This window comes from Eleutherodactylus coqui, chromosome 3, assembly GCF_035609145.1.
Source record: "Eleutherodactylus coqui strain aEleCoq1 chromosome 3, aEleCoq1.hap1, whole genome shotgun sequence".
In the NCBI taxonomy this organism is placed as follows: domain Eukaryota; kingdom Metazoa; phylum Chordata; class Amphibia; order Anura; family Eleutherodactylidae; genus Eleutherodactylus; species Eleutherodactylus coqui.
This window is the reverse complement of record NC_089839.1, coordinates 253,927,640-253,940,769: the sequence shown is the minus strand read 5'-3', so window position 1 is coordinate 253,940,769 and position 13,130 is coordinate 253,927,640. Positions and strand designations below refer to the sequence as shown.

Sequence of the window (13,130 nt, the reverse complement as noted above, 5' to 3'; positions counted from 1 at the left end):
ACAGAATTACATGATCATCTACAGGCTGTACCATTTCTACAACACTGCCATTACCATCTGTATTCTATATTCACCTAAATAGGCTACAGAACATAAGTATTCATTCAGGAAGATAAGCTGTGATCTCCTCTATTATAACTGTGTGACAGAAGCCTCTAATCGTCAGCAGTAACTGTGATAGGAGTGCCTGTGTCCCCCTCTAAGCAGTTTCTGCAGTAAGGTCCACGTAAGATTATCATACAAACTGAGGAATTAACTTGCAACTGAACACATAAACCCTAGTAAATCTGAGCTGGCCAGAACTGAGATCACATAACCATCTGAGTAGAAAAAGGCCAGGAGTTTCACATAGAGAGAAACAAGGTAATACTAGCTGACTTAAAAAATACTGGGGAAATAGTAACATAATGACTGAAAAATAAAATTCCTTGGGTGAATATGTTGTTGATATACTCGCTTGGATTATACTTATTACTTGGTCCTTAGGAGTATATTTATATTCAGATTTTTTTCCTTATGACTAATTTTTATTATGTTTTTTAAATATCTTACAATGTCTATTTATACCAGTTTTATTGGTTTCTTTATGTATAATTATCTGTATTCATAATAGATGTAGGTATCTCCAATGATCACTAGATGGCAATGAAGTCCTAACTTAGGGCTCACTCACAAGGGCGCATGTGTACAACGCTATGGGGACACGCAACATTGTATGCTTTGCAGCCCATATGCTCTGTCAGGAGAGAGTCAGCAGAGACCACGTATGGGCTGCATGTGGCACTGACATGCCTGAGAATCGGACGACACGGACATACACAGTGTGATTTTTTTACATTTTTTTAATCCCCCGCTCTGTTCAGAACAGAGATGCATATGGAAACACTTCCCATAGGAAATGCAAGCAAAATAACGCATCGCAAGATAATCTGTCCACCTCAATACAGTAGCTTTATTCCCTCCACAGATGAGCAATCTTACTCAAAATGACCATCAAAAGTACAAATTGAGAGACTCATATTTGTCTCCCTCCTCTGGTCCCTCATCAGATCATATTTCAACTGCTACTGCTATGATGAAATCCATGTTTCAAGATTTAAAATAATCTATATAAAAAGATATAAAAGATGTCGTTGCAACTATGCACACAAATATTACAGCAGTTGGAGAAATTGAGGAATTCGTAGTAGCTCACAACTCTCTAGTGGATGCCCAAAACATGATGGAAGAGAACATTACAGTCATGAAACATACACTTGCTGACCTAGAAGACAGCTCTAGGAGAAACAATATCAGATTCCAAAACATCCAGAAGACATTCAAGATTCAAACCTGATAGAATTCCTCACTGATCTTTTTGTGACTATTCTTCCTGAATCAACTCAACAAGACCTCTTTATTGATAGAGCCCACAGATTGCCCAAACCAAAAGATTTGCCTCTGGGTACACCAAGTGATGTATTAGCCAGATTCCACTTTTATTGCCATAAACAGGCTCTCCTCAAATCTTCCTTCAAAGCTGTAAACCTTCCTGTTCGCTTTCAGCAGATTTCTCTGTTCCCCCGCTTTGTCTCCAGCAACACTTGCAAGAAGGAGGGAGTTTGCAAGATGCACCAAGATATTGAGAAAGGAGAAAGTCGCTTGCAAATGGGGCTTCTCAGTAAAATAACTTCTAGTCAAATATGGTACCTCATACAGCATCTCTTCGCCTAAAGAGATGGATAACATCTTTGCCAAGTGGTCCCTCAATCTACCGCAAGAAGCTCCACATCGCTCACCATCTAAAAGACCTTCTGTCACATCTGTCTCCCGAGACCTCTGGTTCTACAGGTGCTCTGGAGTTCTCCTGTTGGCGATTGTGCTGGCTGGGTGAGTGTCTGTTAGCCAGTCAGCCAATCACCCTGGGTCAGTACACATAAGAGCTGTCTTCTCAGGTGTGTGTGTGTGGTCAGCTGTCTCTGTACTCATTCTGTCTCTGTCTGTGGTGTGAACAGGTTCTATGTGTGGTGGCTGCAAGAAAAGTTTGTTTTGTGTCTGTTTGGTTGTGACGCTGGACTCCTAGTAAGTATAGGGACTAACGGTATAGCCAGGAGCAGTGAAGTGGCCTATTAGCGTCCATGTTTTGATCAAAATGTCAACTAATACCTGGCATTTATAACTTTTACATCTGCTACTAGTGTTTGTGTTTGCTGCTGCATGGTGTGATTATGGCTCTGTTTGTCTTCTTACTCTGTCCAGTTTTCCCTGTTGGTGGTGGCAGGTGTTTGTGTCCTATCCAGGGTGCGTGTGTTCCTAGGAACAGAAAGGGCCCAGATTCAAAGACTGCTGGGCCATCCTTTACTGGGGCAATGTCCCCGCTTAGGTAGGTCTGTGTCACTAACCCTAGTAGAAGATAGGGAGAGGTGCTAATTTGTGGTGGTTCACCTGGTGTTCCTTACCCTCTTCGGTGGGGTTCGTGTGGGCCCGATTCTCAGTTGCCCACATGAACGTAACAGCTTCTTCACTTACCCAATCCGGGAACAAGGTATCCCGAAACAAACAACCCTAATCACCCACTTAACTACAAAAGAAATTAATTGATACCAAGCCACAAGGGAACTGTTTTCGGTGCTTCTCGCACAACATGTTTATCTCACGGTGACCCAATTTAATAATTTTATCCTTCTTTCTCTCATGTCTCATTTTTTACATATCCCTGCTATGTAAAGTGGAAAAGGGTATCACTCCACATTGTTTGCTCTCTTTCGTGCTTCACCCCTTATCTCAGATTGGGGATAATGTCCTGCCTGAAGCTATCCTTTTTAGGTTTACTTAGAACCTGGACTAGTACTAAGTAATATCGTTATTGTTTTTTCTTTCCCAACCGTGTTTAGGTTGGGATTCTGGATCAGGCTATTGCTACCTATTCTTTATAAATCACTGGACTAGTGTGCTTGCTTGGGAAATGGCATGGGGACAGGCATTGTGTGACCCTAAAGTTGTCCTTTGGAGATTTCCACAGAGCCCAATCAATAATTTTGATCAATGTTACCATGGTATTTAAGTTTTTTTCACTAAATGTAAAAGGACTAAACAGTCCACATAAACGAACTCTTTTTTAAGCAAATCAAAAGTCAAAACTGTGACCACTTCTGTGCTTAGGAAACTCATCTGAATGCTGAGGATGAAACAAGGCTCAGAAACAATGCTGACCCACATGTTTTCTTTGCTCATGCTGTAAAAAAAGAGGTGCTCTTATTGCTGTCAAAAATACTATTGCATTTGGATGTAACAAAGTTGACAGTGATGGTAGATATATTATATTGATGTGTATAATTTATGTCTCCCTCTCTACCATACTGACCTTTTATTCTCCAAATTTCAAATAAAAGACCTTCCTTTGTGCAATGCTTGACCATCTTATCAGTATCAAAAGAGGGGCCACTATTATATATGGTGATTTCAATATAGTCCCTGAATTGGCTTTAGGTAAAATGCCATTAAGACATCTGATAGATCCCAAAACATTCATGATTTGATCTTTTAGGATGGGGTGTGTGATGTGTGGAGAATCTAACACGCTAACAAAAAAAATTTCTTTTCACTCTAACCCACACACAATGTACACTCATATTGACTTCTTAGTTGGCAGATGACTTTTACAAAAATTCACTTATTCCCATATTGATCTAATATCTTGGTCGGATCATGCCCCAGTCTCTATCACAATCAAAGAAAGTTATAACTTGAGCCTCCAAGGAGTGGAGGGAGTAAATAACTATTTTCTCAACAGCTCCAAATTTTCTCAACAAGTCTGAGACACTCTCACAGAATATTTTAAACTGAATGATACAGGAGAAACATAAATCACTTCAATATGGAATGCACATAAGGCAGTAATGAAGGGACACTTTCTAAAACAAGCTGTTATTGAAAAACGACAACAACTGAAGGATATAGACAATCTCCTACATTCTATCAGATGTATTGAGTATCAAAACAAAAAACAACTCTTAGATAAACCTTGCTGGAACTCAAACAACTCCAATTTAAACTACACACACTCACTTCTACTTAATAAATATGAGCTGCACCTTTGCAAAGCCAAATTAACTCAATACTCCCCAGGCAATAAAATCTCTAAATTCCATGCCATTAGGATTAAAATGAAAGACCATAATTAACTATATTCCTCCAGTTTCTTGTCTAAACCAGTCATGATTAGCAATGGCACTAGACAGGTCTGTCCCATGTCTCTATTAATTTTTGCTTTATTAATGGAACCATTTGCAATTCAAAATATCAAGGGGATTAAAATAAGCGAAAAAGACCACAAAATAGCTTTATTTGCGGATGATGTCATACCACTGTCAAATCCTACTACCTTCCTACCCGCCATGTCCAAAATAATTGAGAATTTCTCCGAAGTCTCATATTACAAAATTAATTTCTCAAAATCACAAATCCTCAACTTGGGAATTAAAAAGCCCTTAGTCATGCATTTTACCAATATATACAAATTTGCCTGGGCCAAAAATTCCATACCATACCTAGGTATTTCTCTAACTTCATCCATGTCAAAATTATTTGAAACAAATTACAAACCTTTAGTTCCCTCAATCAAAACGGACTTAGAAAAATTTAAAAATCAGGGCATTTCCTGGTTGGGTAGAATCTCTCTAGTTAAAATGATGGTTCTTCCCAAAATTCTTTACTTCTTCCATAATATTCCAATACAATTGCCAATCTCCTCTCTTAAAAACATTCAATCAATTATACAGACCTTCATCTGGAGAAATAAAAAACCTAGAACCAAAGCGGACATCCTCTTCCAACACCAAAGAAAAGGAGGCCTAAGCTCCCTCTCAATCATCCAATACTATTGTGCCACCATTCTAGAACAGCTAAGATGCTTTTGGCTTAATAATTGTTTAAAACTTTGGGTCCCACTTGAAAACTCTTTAAATGGTAAATTCTTGTTCAAAAACCACCTTCTAGCTCATTTACTTTTTAAAACATGACTCCCTTTTCATTTATGAACAATCCAAGCTATAACAAATGTGTGGGAAATGGTAGCTATCAAAAGAAGGCCTCTCTTTCTTTCCAAAGCTCATAAACATGTTTAATGTGCCCGAAAAGACTTATTTAAATACTTCCAAGTTTGCCATGTTTAACAAAAATCTCCCAGTCCCAACAGAACCAACATTCCTTTGAAATTGGAAACCTGGCTGAACTCTTTTCAAGAGGCTAATAAAGGCATTTTGGTACGTTACCAAATTCTAATCTCTCATACAACTCAGTCTCTGGCATCTATAAAAGAGAAATAGGAATCAGACCTACAAATCTCAGTAAGAGAAGGCCAATGCTAAAATAGTTATTCCTCCATCTCATTGGTATCCGGATACACTAATCATCTAGAAAATCTATGTAAATTACTATACCATTGGTATCTCACTCCCCAGAGACTTCACAAAATCTCCTCTCGCTATGCTGATTTCTGTAGGAGATATGGCTCAATAGACAGAATTTTGATCCATTTCCAGTGCTTTTGCCCTTAGATCTCAGGTTTATGGACCCAGATTTTTCAACTAATGTCCACCCTATGTGACATACAGATACCCCCTAATCTAGCTATGGCTCTTTTAAATATACATTCTGACCAATTACCATACAACATGTGTACCTCACTGCTACATATTCTGATAGCATGATTTTGGAATGGCAATTCCATCCCCTCCATTTCTGATATAATTAAAGTAGTGAATAGTAACAGTTGGTTTGAATATATGTATGCTTGTGCTTCTAACAAAAAGGGGTACATTTATGAAACTGGGAAATCTGGATCCAAATTAATTTCTGTTACATGCCAAACTCTTACGTACTTTAACTTTTTTAACTATACAACTTTATCGGTTCATCGACCTGTTCCATATGTTTTTCTTTTATACTTTTCTTTTTATTTCTTCTTTCACTATGTTCAAGCTATACAATTTACATGTTATGTATAAATTTGTCCAAAGACTACCACCTCAACGATATGGCAATGATTATCTCCATATTTTGAAAACTTTTGAAAAACTGTTCAATAAAAATTGAATGTTCAAAAAAAATAAGAAATGTTTCCCTGATGAAGATTGGGTGTGAATAGGGTGCTACAGAGATTTCAGCTGACGCCCATGTAAAAGAAAGTGAAAAGTCTCTCATGCAAGCTTATGCTAATTTTCTTGAGGAAACCGAGAGACTTGAGAGAAAAAGAAAATGCTTGCAAAGAAACCATTCAGTGTGAACAGGACTTTAGTAAAATGCAGATAAGAGTCCAGGAGTTAGAGATAACGTGTTGCAAATTAAAAGGAGATTCTACAGATGCACATATTCAAAATACAGATTTACACGATCAAGTTGCAGTGCTGAAAATGCAGTTAGCCCAGAGAAATGGTGAATGGGATTTGCAGATAACTGAGCTTGGGGAAAGCATAGAAATGGAGAAAGCTGCTTGCAGCCAGGCACAGAAGCAAACAAAGCTCTTCAAAAACATACTGCACATTAAGGAAAAGCAGGAAGAACTCTGTAAGTGACTGGTGTCTCAGCTACAGATGAGCTTGGATGAGGTAGCTGAGGAATATGAAGCTCAAATCCTGGAACTTAACCTGAATCATGCTCTAGTTGCGGTGGAACTATCCAAACGCTAAGAGCAAGCTGAAAAGGTGAAAGCAACTTTGGAAAGTTAGTGTACTGTCTGACCCATGAAGTGAAGGTACTATGGGAAGACAAGTGTGAGTCTGAATGCAAGAGTAAGGCAGTAGAGACGCAGCTTCAAAAGCTACAAAAAAAATCACTGAAGGTGACAAAGTACAGCAAAGCTGTCTGGGAAGATTAACAGACTGCGGGTGGACTTGGAGGCTCAGATTGAAGAGTCTCAGAGGCTGGTGCAAGAAGTGATGTGCCAGAGGATTGGACTTAGTGCACACCTGAACATAATGGAAGCTGAGAGAAATGTGTTCCTCAAGCAGTTAGAGGAAGATGCAAAAACTAAGAGAAACCTGCCAAAGCAGATTTCAACACTTCAGGCTCAGGTGTCAGATATGGAAAAGAAAATGGAAAAGAATACTGCATGCTTAGGTTCTGTTGAAGAGCAAAAGAGAGAAATTAAAAGAGAATTAGAAGCTACAAGTTAACAGTATGAATAAAAGGCAGCTGCTTATGTTACATTTGAGAAGTTTAAAGTAAGTCTTCAACATGAGTTAGAAGATGTTACCGTGGAGCTTGGTCACTAGCATCAGAGTTTGTCCAAACTGTAGTAGAAACAGAAGCTGTGTGAACATGGGCCTGCTGAAGAGAAAATCAGATCTGCAAGATATGCCACCAAATGTGAGTGAGCTGAAGAAAGGGCTCGTGAAAATGAGAATGAAGTGCTAACTTTGATATGCGCCCTAAAATTAATGATGTTAGAGGAAAAGGCACAAAAGGTACAAAAGTTCACCAGGAAGTTAGGCGCAAAGAAGAAACTCTTGGAATCAAATAGGTGTGTTGTTATAAGAAGGTTCAGAGACTAGAGAGGTCTAGGACCCAGTTCAGACAGAAAAGGAAAAAAGATTTTGTTGCAGCACCAGGAAAATTAAATACATGCAGTGGAACCAGCCAAATTATGCTTAGAAGGTAACCTGGGCATTATATGTGAACAGGTTGTAAAGACCTGCAAAGACTTGAGGGAAGAAATCACCTCTTTAAGCAAGAATAAGGGGACTGAGCAAAAGTTGGAGGCTGGGCAATCCTCTTAAGTAAAATAGGTTGCTGAAGCTGAGGAAGCCACTAAAGCAGAGACTGGAAAAGATGCCTCAGAAGTTACAAAGTGTAGCAGAGCAGAGTCAGTAGAAGCAGATTCCACACAAAGACTTAAAAAGAGAGCAGTTAATGAGAAAGGGCTAGTTAAGTCACAGACTGAGAAAGATGAGGTGGCAGCTGGGACAGTGCCAGTGCCAGTTAGAGAACATAAAGAAATTGAGCATGAAGAAAGTGGCTTCACACGTAGAGACCCCTGATCCTGGAATTTTGACCCCAGAGGGGGTAAAAGCTGTGATGCGGCCTACAACCTTTATATGGGGGGTATGTGGCAGTGCAGTACACAAAAGGGCCCATAGAGGGCTGCAGACAGGACTTCTGGTACTGTAGTGAAAGGATTAATGCTGATGGGTGTGGCAGGAAGCAATGTAAAAGTCTTGGGTCCTGCCACACTCAGGGGAAGGTACAGCTCAGTTGAGCTTGAAGGGCTGGTAGCCCAAGGTCCAGTTTAGACCAGTGAGGTCTGTTGCAGACCAATTCTGGGACCATCACGCATCTGATGGAGGTTAATTGATTCTGAACAAGAAGATCTACAGCGGGAGCACGGAAAGAAGCTGTCTTTTTCTTCTACACCGCATCTGATGGAGGAGGACGTCCAGTAGACACCCGAGCAGGGTAGTGACGGTAGTCCTGTGGATTGTGAACTCTAAATTATGGACATTTGTATGCTGTGCACAATTGCGGTGTAATGCTGAATAAATGCTGGCAGGTGACAGTCTTATGATCTCTGTTATCTCCCTTCTTTAACGAGAGATAACAGACATCATAAAATTGTAGCATTCCTTAGCTCAGTGGACTGATTAGGTATTTGTCTCTTTGCTCAGTTTGTCTGTTATTTTAAGTCTTGAGTGTGAAACAGTCTCAAATTCCTGTGTGTGAACATTTATTTAGATCAAGAGGGGTGTCCTCTCTGCATCTGTATGTTATATTTGTGCCTCATTCAAACCAGTTTCATGTTAGCCTGATGATGGGTTGAACCCGAAAGCTCACTATAACATCATGTATGTTTGTTAGCCATTAAAAGGTATCATATCTACAATCTTACTTGGTTTATCTCATTGAGAACAATCACACTTTGCTCAACTGGCTAACATGGTACCAAACCCCCTTCTCTTTTGTACACTAGCTGAAAACAGGTTCATAAGCTATTGACATCTGTGCGCATGTATATATGTGTGTATGTATATATATATATATATATATATATATATATATATATATATATATATATATATATATATATATATATATATATATAATCTGTGTATTTATATACATACATTGTCAAACTAATCAAGCACCTAAGAGGAGTTCTCGGAATCAAATGAAACTTTATATTTGTGATTGTAACATTGATATAAGTAAGTGATTACAATACTAGAGCAAAAGGATAATTTATTGTGGAAAACTGAACACTTGAAGGGAGGCTCTAGTACCCTGTTGGTCCACCTCTAGCTTGGATGCAAGATGTGATGCGGGAGGGCATGGAGGCATACAGGTTCCATATGGTATCCTTCCGCATATCAGTCCAAATTTGCTGTAACTGAACCTCTAAATTGTGCAAACTCGTAGGCTGTCGAAGTTGACATCCCAGATATGCATGTTCATATATATAAATCTGGTGACCGGGCAGGCCATGGAAGTGTGGCAATGTTGTGGAGGCATTCCTATGACACCCTTGCTGTGTGCAGCTGAGCATCACCTGCTAGAAAATGGCTTTTAAAAGTCCTGTCATGAGAAGTGACACAAGTGGCTGTAGGATGTCATTGTCCCTCCTACCACTACAAAGGGTGAGTGACTGTCATATGTGATGGTCCCCCAGAACATCACATCAGCAGTGGAGGCAGTGTGCTGTCCCATAGCAAAGGCAGGATTGAGGCACTCACCCATGGGTGTCCAGACATGAACATGGCCATCTTCAGTGCCCAAACAAAAGCTAGTTTCATCTTTGAAGACAATCCGACTCCACTCTGTAGCAGTTCAGTTTTGTCATTCATGACACCACTGTAAATGGAGGCACCGGTTGGTGTCAAATGCAGTATATGTAATGGGCACCATGAGACCAAATGTCATTTATCCAAGCACCTGGAAGTGCTACTGACAGACATACAGGCCTACAATGATGCTGCCACCTGTCTTGGGATGGCAGACAACAAAACAGTTGGAGCTTGCAGGCTTGTTGGACAATCAGACAATCCTTACTTCTGGTAGTCTGTCGAGGGCATCCTGAAATCAGTCGCCTTGTATGCATGTCTTCACTAATCCACTGGTCCCAACACCTCCTAACAGTCTAGTCAGAATGGCACAGGTGGCAGGCAATTCATTGATATGACCATTCAGCTTCTCACATTCCAATGATATGCCCCTCTTAAACTCTGTTAAATGGGCAAAATCTCTTTGATTGCATTGTAGAGGCGTGTTTAGTAGTCAACAAGTTTTAGACAAGTGCAAAAAGAGGTCCAATACACACAAGTAGCCTCTGAGAGGCTTTTTATAAGTCAATAGTACAACTACTTCTAGGGCCTTCGGTGGCAAGACTGTTTATGTAATCACGTCATAACTCTAAACATTTGTATATCTGCCTGAGATGTAACTGCATGCTGAGTTTTGCAGCAAAACAACTACTCCTTCTAGGTCAGACCTGCACAACATATTCGGGCCACGGGCTACATGTGGTCTGAGAGGATTTCTGGCGGCCCGCAGACTGTGACATAACTATGATGTGCAGTGGCTAGTTGCTAGCCTCTTGATATTATAGTCATGTTACAATCCGTGGCACAGTCATATCACGCTAGACTCTAGCAGAAAGGCCTAAACCTTACCATTGCCATGACATGACTATGCAGAGTAAAGGATCCTTAGTGAATAACAGTCATGTGACCAGCTGCACAGTTATTAAAGTCTAGAAAAGTTCTATAGGCCACAGAAGTGGCATATATATATATATATATATATATATATATATATATATATATATATATATATATATATATATATATATATATATATATATATATATATATATATATATATATAGATCTGGTGCTAGAATACTAAACCCTACCACTCGTTTCACAAACATCTGAGTTGACCTAATATATTTTGGGTAGACTGCATGCTGAAAGGTTTACTGTGAGCAGCAGATTTGTGCTGCAGTTGTGGATCAGAGTTGGGGTTTGAGGCATTTTGGACAACACCTTTAAGGAAAAAAATAACTTGCTCCCAGTCTTGTAAGGAAAAAGTCTGTTGACAAAAACTTGTGGGAGTCACTCTGTGAAGGTACACAACCAAACCTGTGGTGATTTTCTGTGGCATTAGTTCTGGTAGCATGGGTGCTGTATGACGTTTAGTTAGAGGCCAGATGGCCAGGTTTGTTTGACAGTCATGCATTGTGAAATATGGTATACAGTGTGAATACTGCTGTGCTGCATAGAAGTAATACATACTGGTGAAGTCAGATTTTTAAGAAAATTTTACATTGTAGAGTGTTTTCCTGAGTGTGACGCCATGCATCTTATGAGGAAAAGATAGCGATCCACATGTGACTCATCCCCAGTTTGTCACAATACTTAAAGGGTCACAAATCATTTGAGTATGTGAGGCTTGGGATAGTCCTGCACTCGCAACACCCAGCAACAGCTGATTTACACCTAAATGGTTGTCCTGTAATAACAAAATGGTCGAAGGTCTGCCAGGATGGGAGGTGCCCTTACTGAGCTCTTCTTTGTTCAGAAACATGAAACGAGGGTCCCAAGCAGGGCACCCTATTGGGTCATATGAGTATGCCATCTTGACACAACCCCTTTAAATACAGAGAGAAGATATCCTATTGTACATTACCTGAATACCAGCCTGAAGTCCAGAACATATATTTGTTCCTCCACTTGCTACTGTTGGAAGAAGTTTTCTTAGATTCTGACGTTGTACATCGCTTTTTATTTGGACTAATGATGATATTGTAGAGGCACTGCTTGAAAATGTTACCATTCCAACGTGAGAATCAATTTCAATGATTTGCATGAGAAAAACGTCTGCGGCCTGGTATAAACGCCCAATACGATTACTCTGAAAAACAAAGAAACAAATACACAAATGTTTTCAAGTTTTATGTGAATAACACATATTTAATTGGTTAGACATGATGAAGGACAGAACTTGATATAGTAGAAAGTAAAGGCTTAATGACCAGATTGGGTTCTTCCTTCCATTTTTTGTATATGACTACCCAGTTCCTGAAGAGTTGTTAGGTCCAACTAAAAAATGCATTGAACCAATTAAACCGTATTGAACATACGAATTGTAGACTGAATTGGGTTGAACCCATCCCATTGGGGTGAGTCCATTAACCAAGTATTTAAGGTTCATATACATCAGGTTATCGTTGTTTTACTCTATTCTGACATTGTGCAAGCTTATATATAAAGGCTGACACACTTTCTACAGGGACCTTCATTTTTTTGGGAACCCTGTGAAAAAATGACTAGTACCTAAGTATCCATTACGGAACTTTGAGCACGCAATAAGGGAATCCATAGATACATCTCTTTGAGATACCCCTAGTACCACACACTTGGATACAGTTATTATATGTGGTTGTCCTGTCTTAATAGTCCACCGTCCTTTGACTTTTTAATAATCTATTAATAAAGAATTTATAATTTTAGGATTCTTATCTGTGAATGTGATATAGTAGAAAGTAGTATGCATTTTTAATAGTCTATTGTTATTTGCAGGAAATAGGAAAGAAAAGTACTTTAGGGGGCATTCACAAGTGGAAACACAGCAAAACCATAGGTTACAGCCGAAAATCCTCAGCATTTTTTTTCCCTCCACACATGAACAGGTTTTGCTCTAATACCATTCACTTTCATAGTAAATGTTTCCGCAGCGTTTCCACAATGTGTGATTGCTTACTATAAAAGTGAATGGGATTAAAACAAATCCTGTTTACATGTAGAGGAAAAAGAACGCTGGGGATTTTCTGCTGTAACCGCGCTATAATTTTAACCTGCAGTTTTTCGGTGGATTCACTGCAGAAAGTCTGCAACAAAACTGCAGCATTTCCACAATGTGTGAATGCACACTTACTGTAAGTACAGGTCAATATAGCCTACGTGCACCAAAATCTTCTGAAATATTGCTGAGAAAAGATATAATCCACAAGTGCTAGATCTGGAGAGATGACCTCAGGTCATAAACCGTAGTAGGCAGACAAAATAGGGCAGATTTACCAACCCTGTTAAGTAATTTATCACAGTGGTTCATACTGAATGATAAATTTGGCACATGTTTAGACAGTCTTTGACTAACTT

The 13,130-nt window shown here is 39.3% G+C and overlaps 1 protein-coding gene across 1 annotated transcript in view; it reads right to left on the bottom strand.

The window, feature by feature from the left end:
* LOC136620006 (calcium-activated chloride channel regulator 1-like) overlaps positions 1-13,130 on the bottom strand; it is a 65,995-nt gene that overhangs the window by 15,096 nt on the left and 37,769 nt on the right. The window contains exon 7 of the mRNA XM_066594739.1: positions 11,659-11,883. Within this exon, the coding sequence (XP_066450836.1) occupies positions 11,659-11,883 (225 nt within the window). The remainder of the gene's footprint in view (positions 1-11,658; positions 11,884-13,130) is intronic.